Source organism: Lineus longissimus, chromosome 15 (assembly GCF_910592395.1).
Source record: "Lineus longissimus chromosome 15, tnLinLong1.2, whole genome shotgun sequence".
NCBI lineage: Eukaryota > Metazoa > Nemertea > Pilidiophora > Heteronemertea > Lineidae > Lineus > Lineus longissimus.
In genome coordinates this window covers 13,685,971-13,703,232 of record NC_088322.1, presented here as the reverse complement: position 1 = coordinate 13,703,232, position 17,262 = coordinate 13,685,971, and the positions used below count along the sequence as shown (strand labels likewise).

The following is a 17,262-nucleotide window of genomic DNA, read 5'->3' as shown; positions in this document are numbered from 1 at the left end:
GATAGTGACATAATTTTATCTCGTTTTCGATGCTACTCTTTGATTGACAGTGCTGCACTTTTGTGTGATCTTTTAGAGTTCCCAAACAAGACCGAGATTTTCTCAGCTCTCAAATATCAGAGGAAAACAAGAGGCCAGGCGGACTGCCAAGCTCTGCTGTCAAACAAGAAGCTGGTCTTTTCTCTGACTGATCAAGTGTTAAAACGCATGTACCATTTCGACTGCTGTAGGTCTGATCTACTAGAGCTCAAGTCTCAAAGAAAAATTAGTCTAATTTCATATCTCAAATAAGATTATGCTCAGTTTTCATTTTCTACACCTGAGATGCACCTGTATTATAGTCTGTTCCCAAGTGATCAATCAGAAAGAAGAGTATATATACTGCAGAAGGTTCTGTCCTTGACAACACTTGCCATTGGCAGGTCCAGGCCCCGTTTTCAGAAAAATCTTTGAAATTGACCAAAAATTACAAAGATTTTGATTTTTTTCTCTCCAGAATTTGGATGTAAAGCAACAGGGTGCCCCCCATTATTCTGAGTGCTGGATCCACCCCTGCTTGCTTATACATGTAATCCTACAACATCCATGGATTACATTATGGAGTCTTTGGCATGACTCATGGGAAAATTCAAAGTGGGACCCAGATATATCTTACAACAAATGTTCCTGTGACCTCCTACATATTCCAAAGTGCTTTCCCAGTCAATGCCTAGTTACTGTAGGCATAGAGCTCTCTTTTCAACTCTCACAGTACCTTGCTAGACATCAGACAATGAAGTAGTATTGGCCCCAATTTTAAAGGTTCCACGGCTAAGTTCTTGATCAATATCAGTGACGAACGTAAACTTGTTTCATTTTACCTGTCAGCTAGCTGAGAAAAACTTGCTAACTCACTTAAATTGTTTTTATTGCCGGAAAAGAAAACACTCAAGAACCTGGAGTAGCCGGAAAAGCCGGAAAAGCATGTTCTGCCAAGAGTGCAAGGTGGATGGTTGTCAGCAAGTATACAGTGCCGTCCATAAGTAACATTCCTTGCCACATGCAACATTCATACAAGGCTACTCTGGAGACAATCTTGGATGAAGTTTTGACAGGCTGGGCTCAGGGAATCTAGCAGCTATGAATTTGAATGTAGAGATGAATGTATTCAGGAATACAGACTGAATCAACTTTATCATCGCCCATGCTGTCTTGACTCAGGCATCCAAAGACTCATTGAGAGCCTGTTGTGGGCAAGCCAAGCCTGAATTTGGCGAAGAAAAATTGTGAAATCTTACTCCTATATTCACCCATTGTGCAGTCCTTGTGAGGGGGGTGGGGGTGGTAATGAGCAAACTTGGATTTGGAATTCCTGTATGTGTCACTTCTCCAGATTGGCTCAAGGCTATTCAAAGTGGCCACATTAAATCATCAATGTGCGATAAGTGATTAAAATTTAATGCAAGTAAATAGCCGTTTAAATCTTATTTGAAACATGATAATAACAATATAACAATGTAAGTGATGTACTCTTGAACTGGACATTATTTCTAAGGCCAGTGCAGTAAGATCATTTGGTTCTTGGCTATGCCAGCATATAACTTAGCCCCTTATGAATTAGGTTCTTTTCTTTTGAATGCGATAAGTATCCTACCTAGCTGCCAGATTTAGAAAAGTGATAGGTGAAATTCCCTCCACTACAAATGGTTTCTTGCTGCCCCCTCCCTCAAATATCTGTCAGACTTAGGGTGTGGATCCTAACTTTATGGTAATAACAAAGACATTTCTCAAGGAAAGGTGGAGGGGCACCAAGTGTGACCCACTGGATCAAACCCTAGCATAGATCCCTGTGCTTGGTGCTTGGTGAATACCAAAAACAAGCCTTGCGGGGACGGGGTTCACCTACAAGTGGGACATGAAATTTCGATGAGAACATTTATTGGAAAACTGAAAGCTGACAATTTTCTGAAAAATTGTTGAAAAGAACCATAAAATTTTATACCATTGTCCTCGTCAGATATCACTTCATTACGGAGGGAAGAATGTAATCCATATATGTAACACGGATTGACACCGAATAAGGATTAAAAGATCAAAGGGATTATCATGATTTAGTGTAGATTATGTAACATCTAATTGGAAAAAAAATATGATAGTTTGGAAATGAGTAGGCCTGTTGTAACTCTATAGTTTTAAAGGACACTAAACTTCATGTCAAATGATAGCTATAGAAATTTGTGACTATCGTATTATTCAACACCAGACTGCATGAAACGACTCTATCTCAATGTGAGCATTGGAAAGGTGCTCATAAGTTCATCTCTCGGAAGGAGAAGGGTGATAAATGACCTCACAGTGTGAAAAGATAACAATGACACATGGTATATACAAATGATATCCCTCCAAACTATTCACAGCCTTAATGCAAGAAACTTGTCGCCTATTGTCCCTACAGTAAGATATCGAAATTCCTGAATAACAGCCCTATTTCTGAAGAGTCCTTCTCAAGTTTCACTGTCAAATGGATATGAAAAGGTGTCTTGGTGTTGGATGGAATATGAACCCTGCCTGCACGGACAGGACACGGTCTCGTTGTGCGTGGGCTTATCTTGCATGGTTTGAATTCTCCCAAGTCCTTATGTCAGTTTTTGAGGCTTGTGGTATTCGACTCGATGACTCGACGACGCGATGACTCGATGACGCGCTCAAGTTGGAATCTTTTTAAAGAATATCACTGCTTGGACTGTAATTTATACATAGAATCATAAGTGGAGGAAAATAAAAAAGAACCGATCATTACCAACCCCTTTCCAGCTGTTTTCACCGTATCTAATCCGACCATTTTTCGTTTCCTACAAGTTCGCATTTTTGATAAAACCATGCGCCATGTTGCTATGCAAGCCACTGGTATCTTTACCGTCAATACAGCTAAATACACCTAAATATAGCTGGTTCAGATCAACCTCCTACCCAGGTTCTTTACGAGCAGAAATTCCAATGTTAAAATGACACGCGAGTTCCTGGAGACAAGGTTGGCTCTGGATATCCGTTCAGCACGGCAATATTAAATGTCCTATACACCTTTCCAGAAATGGGGCGCTGAGTGTCCGAAATAGTGATGTCATAAGGGGAAACTAGGCCTGTGGTGGAGGGACAAAGGAGATAGTCATGGTTGACCAACACACTTGAATGCCTTTAATGACGGACAAGGGGGAAAAAGTTAGGCTAGTTCCAATGCAAGCCACCAATTTCGGAAAGCATGTAGAGGGGCTGATGTATGGGGGGGGGGGGGGCAGATGTCAAGGGACGGAAGAGGGACTGAGTGACTGAGTCTAAAAAACTGCACATATGCGAAATTCCGATTGTTGACAGACTACCACATGACATCTGACATTGGCCACTAGAAGCTTGTTTGTCAATTAAAGCTCTGTACACACTGACAACATTTTGAGAAACATGTTGGCCAACATGTTGTCCAGGTGCGATGTTATCGAAAATTTGGCCCTGTATACACATGACAACATTTGACAACATGTTGGGCAACTTGTTGTCGAACCCCTGCGAAATGAATTTTACCTTGGGTGGATTTTGTTGGAAATAGCTGGAATTTCCAGCTCTTGGCTGGAATAAGCTGACACTTTGAATTTAGAGAGTTTCATCGAAAAGTTATAGCTGGCAAAAGCTGACAAAAACTGGAACTTTATCCATGGGGTGGAAATTCTTGGCATTTTCTGGAACTTTACTTTTCGTAAAAGTTCCAGCGCTGGAAATCTCTGTCACTTTACTATGAGATTGTCAGAGCTGGAATTAGCTGGAAATTTCAAATTCGATGTTTCTGACAATTGTTGGAAAAAGCTGGCATTTGCTGGCATTATGCAAATTGCTATTATGTTATGCAATTCTATCATGTGGTCTTATCACCTGACCTATCCCATGATGCATTACACCTCAGACAGGAACTGGTAGGTTTGAATTTTCAAGTCAAACAAAGAAATCATGCGGGAGCTCTTCTTATTTCTTGATTTTTACCCCGAATTCGATATCAAGATATCCAAAGTTTACACAAATTGAATTGGAACACATAAGGATTCAAATGAATGCAAAAAGGGTAATCTGGACAGGCCTTGAGGTTGTTTTTTTAGCATATGATGAAGCCTGAATCAGTGCATGTGCTGTAAGCCTGTATTATTGTATGCATGATCGTAGACCCGGACGGTATCATAACTGTAAGATTTTGCATGGGAGATGTCCACAGCTCATGACTCATGTAAGTGATGGAGTCAATCAACAGTCGGCTTGCTCCATCATTCTTTTCAAGGTCGTGCAGTGATGTTATTTGGACATCCATTTTGGACGTCAGTCCCCGTCTGTAACCCTGCTCTCCAGACATCAAAGTGACAGAGTGTGCTATGTGTGGTTAACATCATGTTGATGTCACGGTAACCAGTTAAAGCGGCACCTCTTTTTTATTTGGCTCACCTTGTGAGCCTATGCGATGATGTGGCGTCCATCGTCGGTGGCGGCCGTATTGTTAGCGCGGCACGTTTCGTAAAGTCTGGACTTAAAATTGGTATAGGCCTACATATGTTCCATGGGCCCTGGGGCAATTCACACCAATCTGGTCAATCCATGATCCTCAAACTTACGAGCCTAATATTACAATGTGAATACTTTGCACTATCTATATTATTAAACGAGAGGCAAAATTTTCCTGTCAGTGATTGTCAATGACGTAATCGTATCAACTGATCACAATTAGCTATGATGTAAATGACGTGCTGTCTCCAGGATGGGCATTGAGCCCTGACGACGCCAGTCGGCATTGACGAGCACTCCAACCCAGGTCATGTGGCAACTTAAACCATCTGCAATGGGGAAGTGTCCGCCTGGCAGAGGTGTCTGCAAGGAGCCTCAGTGAAGCAATAATCTTACGTTTTATATGATAGGGCCTCTTATGCTCGTGTAAGTCCATGGTCAACACACACCAAGAATGATATTTACATTATAACAGTGTGACAAGATTGTGTCAGAAAACTAAGGGATTAGGTCAGTGGCATATGCTCAAAACTTGATAATGCCACAGCAATCATGTTTGCAAGTGACATAAATCACTTGTTTGCATAGATAATTTCAGGTGCCCGCAACAAGAACTGGTCATCCTAGCAACCTCTGTTGGAAGCAAAATCAACCTGCAACCTTTAATCATATTTCTGTGTGACAGAAATTGCTTGTTTGCAGTTATAATTGCAGATGCCATCAAAATTGAATTAGAATTGGAAATCGCACGGCCTGGGATCAAGCAAAATCAACATGCAATCATGTTTGCATGTGAAAAATTGCCTGTCTGTGGTGATAATCGCAGGTGCGTGTGACAAGATTGCAATCAGCAAAGTCAAAACTAAGCGATTATTGGTTTTACTCCACGACAAGAGATCTTCTTGTTGCATATCACAACGATTCTAATCATAGTCACTGTTGAGTGACAAAAAACGCCTGTTTATTAGTGTGCAGTGCTCTGATCGATTCAAACGTAGAGCAGGTCACATACTCAATATTAAATTTCCAGCTAATGTCAACTAATGCCAGCTATTTCCAATAAATGACAGCCCTGACATTCCTCGTTGCATGCTGAATTTGTAATTTCCAGCTAATGTCAACTAATGCCAGCTATTTCCAATAAATGACAGCCCTGACATTGGTAATCAGCTGGAAGGCCTGGGTCAAGATTTTTCCACCTAATTCCAGCTCTGGAAATTTAAAGGTTCCAGCTAATGCCAGGTTATGCCAGCTTTTTCCAGAGCTGGCATTTTCTGGCACTGCCATTTACCAAAATACCGCCAAACTCCAGCCCTGACATTTTCTGGAATTTCCAGCTAATTCCAGCCTCCTGGCAAGGAAAAATAGTTTGGAATTAGGTGGAAATTGCCGGCTTTTGCCGACAATTTCCAGTCGAATTTCGCAGGGGAATGTTTCCGAGAAATGAGGATTTTTGAGGGAATATTTTTGAGGGAAATTCATAAACAATGGAAGATTCCAAGAGAAGAAGATGTATTGTCGGTGGCTCTGCCATAATTTTACGTATTCTGATTGAAAGACGGCGAAGAAGACGTAAAGATGAGAAAAGAATGTGGACAAGACCATGGATTTATATGAGACACCAGCATGGGGCAAATTTTGTAGCTATTTCTAGAATAGCAGCTTTCTTTTTGTTCTTGTCTTTATATTCCCTGGATGTTACATCCCATAAACAGGCTCAACTTTCCCATACTGCAATAAGTTGTTCAACTTCACTCAGTAACCATTCCTTGCTTGAGGCTGCCATTTTGACTAGATCACATGGCTTAAGGTAGATCATGTGATTTGTGGCCTATTTCTGATTGGATAAAACTCGACAACATCATTAGCATCTTGGCAACAAAATTGATTTTGTATTATTTCGACAACATTTGAGCAACATTTGGCCAACATGTTACCGAATGTTTCCGAACTGTACACACTGCCAACATTTTCGATAACATCGCACCTGGACAACATGTTGGCCAACATGTTTCCCAAAATGTTGTCAGTGTGTACAGAGCTTAAATCTCCAGTCATTTTGCATGCTATGAAACTTCCGCGAGTCCTTTAAATATCAAAATCAATCGCGGGGACCAATCTTCAGTGGCCATGGCGGGGGGGGGGGGAGGGGCACATCCTTCCACATACCGTAGCTGGGTATGGGAAAGGCCGAGCTAAAACCTCTGCTGTTGCAGCGGTAGCCCGGAGACCAGGATCATGGGATTCCGTATTTTAGCAAAATCCATAGCAACGATCGCGTCATCGAGCCATCGCGTCGTCGAGTCATCGAGTCGAATACCACAAGCCGTTTTTGATGCTATCGCTAGTTCATGACTTCCTTATTCAACGATGACATCTGTGACCACCTCGAAAGGGTCTTGTAATGTTAGTTTCAAAGGTTATGGCCTACCAAGAAGTACCTTGTTGACAGCATGTCATTGTGCCAGTTGATATAAGTTAGCTTAGAACTTACTCAACACATCAGGTGAAATCATGAGAGAAGACTTAAAGGGAGGCTTATAATAGGCAGGAGGCAGATTAAGTTACACAAAGTGGCGGACAGGTGTCTCTGCTATCCTGCAACTTTCAGGAAGTGGGAATGTGGTGCAGGAATGAGACGGCATCGACTACCACATATTTCAATCATGACCAATTTCCCTAACTTCGGATTTTAGGTACACAGACCCCAGACAATTGAAAACCAGATTTTTCAAGGTTAATTCGTTTCGCTGTTGTGATTTAGCATAACTGGATGAGCGTGTCTTCCATTCTTCATTGCTGTTCATATCTTAATGTTATTCAGCTAATAAAGATACGGCTGCCTGTTTGATATATACCTATCAGCATTTCGATCGGGATGAATTAACCCATTTTCACCCACACAGTTGGGTGTACTGCTGTGATTTTCTATATATTCTGTGTCTGCATCAAGAAATTAAACTATCCTAACTAGCAGGTGAAAATCTCATGCAAGAAATCCTATCTAACATCTACTTTCTCATATCTAACATCTACTTCCTGATATCTGACATTCTGAGTCATGTCTGAGTGTTTATTGCTTTGACGTCTGATAAGCAACGAAGGGACCATTTCATCTTTTGGATAGCGTAGTGGTTCAAGCCTGAAACGTAACCTCTTGGCTTTCCAACTTCTCCTGACTGGCAACTCAGCTCATTGCTGAACAGTCAAGAACAAATGGTGCATGGGAAAAGCTCCCACCTCCCGATTGGGGGGTTACAGTCAGCTGGAGAATTTCCCCGTGGCTTTCTGAATTCTCCGCACCTCAGCCCATTGCTGGACAGTCCAGAGTGAGAGGTATCTCCCAATTGGGAAAACCTCCCACCTCCTGATTGGGAGGTTGACAAATGGAGAGTTTCATTGCCAGATTGAGAGGCAATCTCCTAACCTCCTACCTGCCAGTTTGGAAGTTGCCGCCAAGCCAAGACCAGTGGCACCAGTCTGTGGTCTTATATGCTTGGGGAAAAGCTGGTAAGAAACTGGTTTGGTTGAAAGCGTCTTAGTTGACGAAACAGAAAAGAGTCAAACCCAACGCATAGTTTAGATCTGATCTGAGGAGACTGCCCCCAGTTTCATTTACTACCAAGGGAGTTGTTTACTATCAATGGACAGTAACATCTGAGAGGTCCTTCCAGGTCCTTGAGACACACAGTGGGGACTCTGTGACTTCACCAACCCGATACCTGGCTGCTTTATGGCTTCTCTGGATGATTAGTTCTCATATAGATATTGAATTTGTTTTGAGTCATATCGAATCCAGGAACGCAATGTGGACTCAATGAACACAGAACTAGTGGACTTTGGGACTTGGCAAATGAGCAATTATGAGGCAACATAGGAATATTGGACTTGGGAGTTTGGTTGCCCCACTTGGTGGAGTCAAGGAATGGCTCAGCCTGTTGCTGTGATTACTGATTAGTCAATCACTTCCCCATGCACTTCCACTGGGCACTGATCTGGGACACGGATGATTTAAAGGGGCGTCATGTAGTCATTGCAGGAAACCTTAAACATGATCCGGAGAGCAAGAAATGCTAAAGAGGACTTTTAAATTTTGTCCATTTGTATGGTTGAAGAAATGTTCAAGGTGTATAATCAGTCTATTGTACATCTAACACGGGGTTAACAATCATTAGTGACAACTATGTGACATTAAGGGCCTAAATGTAAACATCCTTCTTGCATGTAGCTCTAGGCTAGAACTTAATGGCCTTCATAAATAGCACCTAGGACAGATTGGCAAACTGTTGGGCACTATTGCGTGATAAGCTGTGAGCCCCCCCCGTGTTTACAAAACGCAAACTTTAAATGTTGCCTGTTGGCTTCACTTTCTCTGACCAGTCTGAGCAAAGGTCTGTAGGACTTGTGTTAATCAATTGATGCTGGACTGATTAAAGGCTATTGATTGGTTTAGCATTTGATTGGTAAATGGTTAGCATTTGCTTTCCATTAAAGGACAGCAAGTGTCTCAATCTTGGTGTGTCCAGATTGCTGACCCTTTACCACAGGCCTGTGAAGATACCAGGATGCTGACCCTTGACCACAGGCCTGTGAAAATACTAGAATCAATCAGTCCCACATCATTAGTAACGGGTGTCTCATAGGCCAATTCTAGCTAGTGCTTTCAGAAGGGGTGACTAACAAACAAAATGTCAGCCAAACTGTGGTGATTGAGATAAAATGTTGTCACCAACTTGTAAGTTTGTAAGGAGTAATGTTATATTTGAACTTTATATCAGAATTTTAATACGCAATTATCCAAGTTTACAATATTTCCCAACAACACCTAACGTTATACACACAGGAATGCTTGAAAAGCAAACATAACTCTGTTGCGGCAATGTTATGCTGATTGAAAAGGTGCGAGAAAGTTCTATATTGGTGTCAAAACATTTAAGGGCCTATTGATCCAAGGGTTTTAATTCCTAAGCCCTTGCATGCCTTGTTCTTCATAGAGTAAGTCGAAGGTGTGATTGGATAGACCATGGAGGTATACTATCAAATCTTCCTTGGAGAGACCATGTCGTGTGCACCTCACTGATTTGACTTGTGTCGTAACTTGATTCTACAAGGTGAAGATGTTTGACTTGATAAGATGTCAAGAATTGGTGCTTGCAATGATTTTAGCACACCCTGTAGATTGATAAAAAACAATGTTTTGCCAACATTCAGTGAGTAAGATCATGTTAACATAGATTACATCGAATGAACAGATATTGTGTGCCTTGTTGGTTTGTGTTGGTGAAAGTTGTAGACGTTTCTTACGTAATTATATTAGTGATATCATCAATCAGGTGGCAGGCCTGAGGAAGGTTGGCCTGGTGAAGTCAGTTAATATGCCAAAGGCTATCATTTGCTATTTCCATTTACCAGGCTAATTGACTAGGGGAGGCATTTGGGTAGGCCTATGCGGATTTCACCATAACCCAGTATATCAAGTCCCCACCTTTAATCACTAAATACACTCTTGAGTGATTGGCGAGTAGAAGAAATGATGGTATTTTCAGTGAGGTTAGAACTGTTTAAGGACAATATTGGTATCTGAAGACCACCTTATCAAGCATTCACCTTCTTGTGCCTTTGGAGTGAAAGAAATTGCTCCCTGATGTGTTTAAGTGAGCAAAAAATTTGTCAAAAACAAAACAGATTTTATAACTTTGAATTAAGCGTCAACTTCGGTGCAAACTCGGTATTCACGCTGAGTCTTAACGAGAAAATGAGAAAATCACTCCGCACAAAACCAGTGCAAAATGTGTCTCCTGTCAGTTGAACAGCTAAAACTCTTACTGCCATGTATAACATATCATCCACTACAGGGTATAGTTACCACAACTAGCTGACATTATACTTAATTAAAACGCCTAATTAGCCTGTTACAATTCCAAGTGGCTCAATTAAAAACATGCTTCAGGTTAACGACTCTGTGTCAAGAGCGAGACTGTATACACTTGGAGTTGCTAATAAATGGAAATCTTTAAAAAACGCTGCATTTTCGATACATTTCATTGCATTGCTCAGTGTTATTTTTCTCAGCGGCTGTCTACTGCACTAAAGTACTGAACTCAGGTTTGTCTGGTTAGGAAATGAGAGTCATCCTTTGGCTTCTGGCGGAAGCAGTAGTGGAAGTCCCCAGTAGACCACCTCGATGTTGGTGCTATGTAAAACTCATCCCGCCTAGGAATAGGGACCAACTCTCCAGGGGCGAATCCAGGTGCCAGAAAGAGAGGGGGCATGCTCTGCATTCTCATAAAAAGTCCTGGTGTGTTCCATAATTCAAAGATTGTCATGAATTGGGGGGGGAGGGGGGTGTATGTGGTGTGCCTCTCCCTTGGTTCTGCCTGCTCTCTAGAGAACAACTCCTCCAAATGCCGGGTAACTGCTGGTAAACTCCAAGTTTAGCATACTAGCACTCAGATTATCTTTTTGCAGTATCTGGCTCATTTCATACTATATGTAGATGTGATGGGTTGGTGGGGATGTTAGCACCATGACAATACATGTGTCTGCTCCAGAAGCCAGACTCTAACATTAATGTACTCTACATGTAAACATCTCCACTGGCTGTAACCCAGAAATCCTGCTTGAGAATTTATGGCCAGTAAATGATTGGATGATATTGAGACTAACATTGTTACCGCTGGAACATGTTACCAACTTGTTGTGTTTCTTCATCTGGAAAAACGCCAGTGAATAACGCCGGCAGTTGTGGTATTCTTCAGTATTTTTCTTCCAGAAAAAAACGTTTGGCATCATTTCTCATTCATTTATCTAAAGGTACAAAATATTCTCAGTAATTTCTCTTTTTTGGTGTCTGCATCAGTGTCACTTGGTGTGGTTTGGACAATGCATCTACACCTGGTTGTGCCATTATGATCAGTGGTCGTCTTGCAACATTATCAAGTTATAGGTCATGATTGATTGGCACAAATCACTACCACCCTAGCTAGAATCTGCCCCAGGTGACCACAGCGGTCCTGGCCATTTCTTTGACAAAACCACAGGATGTTTGCTGCTCCCATCTAACATCCAGGCTAAAACAAGCGAACATCCCAGCGAAATCCTGGGCCTGTGGCTACACCAAGGGCGAGAAAAATCAATGCAAAGAAGTTCTGTTGCCTACACCTGCACTGCGACCTTTCGACCTTCACTGCGACCTTCAGGGGATTGTTCAGGGTTAGCTGTATCATCACATCGGGAGCTTATAATGTCCTCCGCAGCCAGTGTGCTTTCAGTTTGTTCAGTGACAACTGGCTTATCATCACCTTCAAGTGACCTTTCCAAATTTGGCATTCCTATGTACACAAAGCGTATTTTGCAAATTGTGCTGAAGGTGCTACAGTTACAGGAGAGAAGAGTGATGATGGTTGGTTTATTTGCGTGGTGTTTGTTCCACTAATGATGCATTGCTGCTAAAGATGGTCTGTTGAGGTTTCAAATCCCCGCTCACCTGATCTGTGTTGGAGCCAGAATGGGCACAAACTGCAAAGTTTGGCAAAATCTTTGGCACATTTGGTCAAGGCTTACAATTAACAGATTTTGGAGTTACTTTCTTGGTTGGTGAAGCTGGCCACCTTGTATAAACCAAGTTAAGAATTCTGTTTCACCAAAATCTTTTGGAAAATATCAATGCGTATGAAGCACGCTGGCAATCTGGACCAAGCTGAGTTGGAATGAAACAGGTTGGTTTTTCCATCCTAAATGTACACAAGAACAGGTATTTCTGACCTGCTTATACTGACATGGAGTACAGGCATCACATGGTGGGAGTTGTAGTAACATTCTCCAGTGGGGTTGTTTCTCCAACTATTACTAGAAAAAGATAACTGACATTTTTTCCATGTCTGAGACTATTATTGGTAATACCTTGGCAGTTGCTTGCTAAACGTTTTCATTATTTCGTTGCAATGCGATTGGGCTGAAATTCCGTCTCACGGCTTGTGATGGATTAGTCCAGTTTTCACTTAAAGTACATGCAATGTGGCTTTGATAAATGTGTCGGGCTGAATCGTATCGAATTGGAAATACATCATGTAAAGTTCTTTAGGGGCCAGCTCTTATTACTTATCAAAGGCAGGATTACATTTAGTCCTGAATCTAACACCACTGAAACTGGATCTTCTTGTCGGCTTCTTGGTACGTGTAATTGGGGATTGTACAGATCAGACTGGGTTTGCATAGAGTTAATGTTGTCAGTTGCAATGTGCTGTAAGAAGTTACAAGTCTTTTCTATAAGCGGGCGACAGGAGTTACAATATCACTTTTCATCCTCATCATGAATGTCCTGTTTTCAAGCCCAAGTCAATTAAACAACATGCTTGTGAGAAGTGATTCATGAACCATTATAAGCGACAGTATAAGTTGTATGTAAACCTGGCCTAAAGTTGCTTTCTTAACAGTAGCCTCAGCTGACATCTACAGCATGGGCTCAGCTGTTAGCCTAAAGAACACGCAAGGGAATGAATTGATCAGAGAAAACTTTATCGCTTTATGCTGAAAGCAATTATAGACGGCTGCGTTTGATTTATAAAAAATTAGCTCCGCCAATCGCTAAATCCCGATTCCTGTGTTGGTTTGATTTGAGGTGGACATCAAAGATCTTTCAGAGGTATTGAGTGCAGAGAGGTCTGTGTTCAATGAATTTCGTCTGAGCCCGCAAAAATTACTTCCTGGAATCATTCAGGGATGGCGAGAGTTCGATGATCATAACAGCTTTCTTGTCTGGGTATTCGGGGGGGGGGGGGGGGCGGAGAGTGGTTTATGAGAATTATTTGGGTGTAAGACCTTTCTATTGGAAGGGACTCAAAAAATGAATTGTCTGAAATTTGAATCACTGTGCCAAGCATGTGAGGTGAGGTTTGGTTGGGTTAGGCATTGTGTGCCCAGTAATTTCATGAAGCAAAAGGTCAAATTTGCTCACTTTTCACTTCTCAGTAGACTGAATTCCATACCCAAAAACTCGAGAAATGGTTATTGCATTAGAATTGAAATTACGCGAGTTTAGTGTTGGGGTTTGCCTTTCAAATTGTAGATAAATCGGTCATGAACATTACCCAGCTCTCTATACAGTATATATGTGTACTATCATTTGAAGGTGGGAGTAGGCCTACAGGTACCATGCTCACCTACCTCAAGTACCCAATAATAACTCATTCAACCCCTTTTTTCTCAGATAGGAAAACGATATGATGATAAGACATTCACCCTGTGAATATTCAGTCGTATTGTTTTTTAATTGGCTATAAGAAATATAAAGAATGTCGCTATTTACGCCAGCTCAGTTGTTGTTTGTTGAGAAAATGGTAGTCGTTATTCCAAAGTTGGTTTGTACATTTCAGGGCTTGATTCCTAACCAAACAAAACTCTACTTTGTATGAATGGTTACGTTTAGCGTGAACGGAAACTGGGTAGGTTCTAGGAGTTTTGGAAGCAGAGTTGGGCACTGCAAACTCCTGGCTGCAAGTGGCTGTCCTTGAAACAGAGACGTCCTGATCACAGAGGACAGATTGAATGGAAGGGCCTACTCTGGACAAGTATCTGTGTCCATAGAGAGGTGTCCGCTAAAGGGAGGTTCTACCATACCTTATCACTTGCCGTTAAGGGAAAGTGCATTCTTCAACAGAACTGTTAACACAAGAATGGTTTTCCTTTGCTCACCGTGTTAAAGTGTTCATTTGATACAAACTTCTGGCGCATTTAATCCCAGCAGTATGCTGCAAGTTCAGGGGCAGATTTATCCAGTTTCAGCAGACATGTAGTACCATCCTTTCAAAATTAGCTCCGGCATAGAGCAACTCTCGTTCTCTCAGCTTTCAACCTCTCTCTGATATCACGACTTATGTAGCGTCTGCTGATTTCGCTAACATCTTGTTCAGAGATAAGACCATCTGAGTAACACCTTTTGGTCTTCTTTCTTTGGTTCCCCATCAAGATATCCGATTGCTTTTCTCTGCTTTTCTCTGAGACATTTGTGTTCTATCACCACCACTTACCTGAAAGATATTCTAGCCTTTTGTTGCAGACTTTGTTAGGTCTGACGATTACCGTAAACCAGGAAATATTTGCATGCCTTTTGTTATCACATTACAGATAATCACAAATTTGTGACAGAGAAAAAGAAAATTTCAATGAAGTTACTGACAAGGTTGAGGAGCCTCATAGCCTAGTGGCTAATACTGCTGGCTACCACGCAAAAGAGCCCGGGTTCTATCCCAGGGAGAACCCAGGATTGTATTTCTGGATGTACCGGCCTGGCTTTCAAGGAAAAAATCCCTGCCTCTTCGCAGTCCTTCAAATGAGACTTAAAACTGAGGTTCCTTGTATCTGATATCTATGCCAGGGCACGTTAAAGACCTCACTAAGTGAGGAACATGAGTAGCTTGCGTGGACTCAACCTCTTGCCAAGGCCGGAATCACTTGGCCAATAAACCCAATTGGCGCCTAACTGTAGTGGTACACAAAAACGCTCATCATGCAGCCTTGGAGGAGGAATACTTGGAGGAAATCACCTCGAAGTGCAGAACGGACGCTGAAGAAGATGAAGAAGAACTAACGATGTTGTCAGATGTTGTTTTTAGGGTACCTATAAAAGATTTGGAAAGTCTTAGAAAAAAATCTCATTTTGTCTGTACCGTTTTATATAATATCATTCCAGGCACTTTCATCGATCTTCTCCAGCCAATAGGAGTGCTCGACCCGTCAGATGACACGATACGTTATGACACCGGCATCGACGGCCTGCCGACGTTCCGGCTTACGGAACGTGCCAAAATAACGGGTGACGTTAGCATAATTTCTCCGGACTATATGTTATTTCCGGACTTTTCAATTCTAGTCACCGTAAAACCGGCCGAGCAACGCGGTGGGTATCTCTTCTCCGTCGTGGATCCTTTTGAACTTGTGATGCAACTAGGTCTCAGTATTTCGGACTCCGAGTCCGGTTTGCAAAACATCTTTCTCCATTATTCCGACTACAGGACACGGACAAGTGCTAAACCTATTGTGAAATTCACCGTACCAAATATGGTCGATAAATGGACAAGGTTCGCACTGAGTGTTCGTGGAAATATGACGGATTTGTATTTCAATTGTGTGGAGTATGACAGTTATAACAGGGTCAGGACACCAGTACCTCTACCATTCGACGCGGGATCAACGTTGTATATCGGCCAGGGAGGTGGAGAGTTTAATGGAAAATTCTTGGTAAGACATCCTTGATCTTTTTCTCACAAGAGTGCAATTTCAATCATCATCATCTGTTGACTTCTTCAACAACATTTACTTTTGATGTAAGGTTCAACAGCTGTCATTAGCTTGACCAAAAACTTTGTACACTTGTACCCCTAGGTCAGATAACCTCAGTGAACTAAATTGTCCTGTTTCCATCACCACTTAATAAAGTGTTGCTATTATTTAGTGTTATTCTTGATTGGCGCCAAATTCATATCATGGGTACATCTTATTAGCACACGAAACTCAATTCCTAAGGTTTTGATTTGACCTACTTTCAACATTGCAGGTCGAGTGACTTGGCATGAATTCCCTTTCTGACTTGGACATCCTCTAATTTCAGGGTTCTCTGCAAGAGTTGAGCTTGTATTCCGACCCTGACACAGCAGCTAAGCATTGTGACGTCAGGCAGGAGAGGCTGAATGGACACAGACCCAACAGGCATAATGTAAGTCTGGATCCCAATGCTATTATAAGTGGAAAGATGGACTTTTTTATGCCCTTTGTATATATAACTCAATCGTTGAAGCCCTTTTGTATCCCCTTTCTCACCCCTTCAAAATTAAATTATAATTCACCTTTATGCCTGTATTCATGGAAGGGGGGTAAAAGTAACTTGAGAATCGGCATCAAAGAGTTTCACCATATGGTGACGCTCCTGCTGGTTTTTCAGAAAGACCTTGCGAGTTTTGGTTTTATTTTAGCTAAAAGAGTTGACCCGAATCGTCTTCCAAAGTGGCCATCCAAGTTTGATGTCGGCAATTTTGGCTGTGCTAAGGTAGTGGGGTCAACTTGATGTCTAGATTTGATGAGGAATTTGAAGTGCTACGCCTTCATCTCTGGTAAAAGCAGAGGTCTCGTGGGCTCAGCTGAGGTTAAATATGACTATGTTTTTAACTGCTGACCATACATCTATTAAACATACAGGTGGATTATCAACGTTACGAACGTTTACGGAGAGATTTGGTAAGTTTTAATGCGGTGTTTGACTCTTTAAATACTGGACTACAATTTGAAAACTCGACGAAATCATACACCGAATGGTTGAACAGTTTTAGTCAGCAATTTGACAATTTACACTAGTAACACGCTGTTTTACAATGCTTCAGAGACGCTAGCTCTTTAATGTAGCGATGTAGCTTTAATGCGATACACAGGACTTACTACTGGTGTTATGGGCTAGAGGAGTAGCAATGTAGCTTTAATGCGATATACAGGACTTACTACTGATGTCCCGGGCTAGAGGAGAGCAAAATGAAGTGCTGAAAAATTGTGTTTTCGGGACCAGTGTTTCGTGATCTCACCGTTGATGTCAGATACATCACAATCAAGATAACATTATGTCTTTGACATCCTGTGTGACATCATGCAACACTTGATTTGTTTATTGATCCCGAAAGCTTGATTTTTGGCACTGCCTGGCTTGCCTTGGACGAAAGTGGCAATTAAGTCCGGTCCCGTATTGGAACAAATTTCGACTTT

At 41.7% G+C, this 17,262-nt stretch overlaps 1 protein-coding gene across 1 annotated transcript in view; it reads left to right on the top strand.

The window, feature by feature from the left end:
* Positions 1-17,262, top strand: part of LOC135499443 (collagen alpha-1(V) chain-like) — a 35,677-nt gene that overhangs the window by 13,191 nt on the left and 5,224 nt on the right. The window contains exons 3-4 of the mRNA XM_064790188.1: positions 15,206-15,753; positions 16,124-16,228. Coding sequence (XP_064646258.1) covers positions 15,206-15,753; positions 16,124-16,228 — 653 coding nt within the window. The remainder of the gene's footprint in view (positions 1-15,205; positions 15,754-16,123; positions 16,229-17,262) is intronic.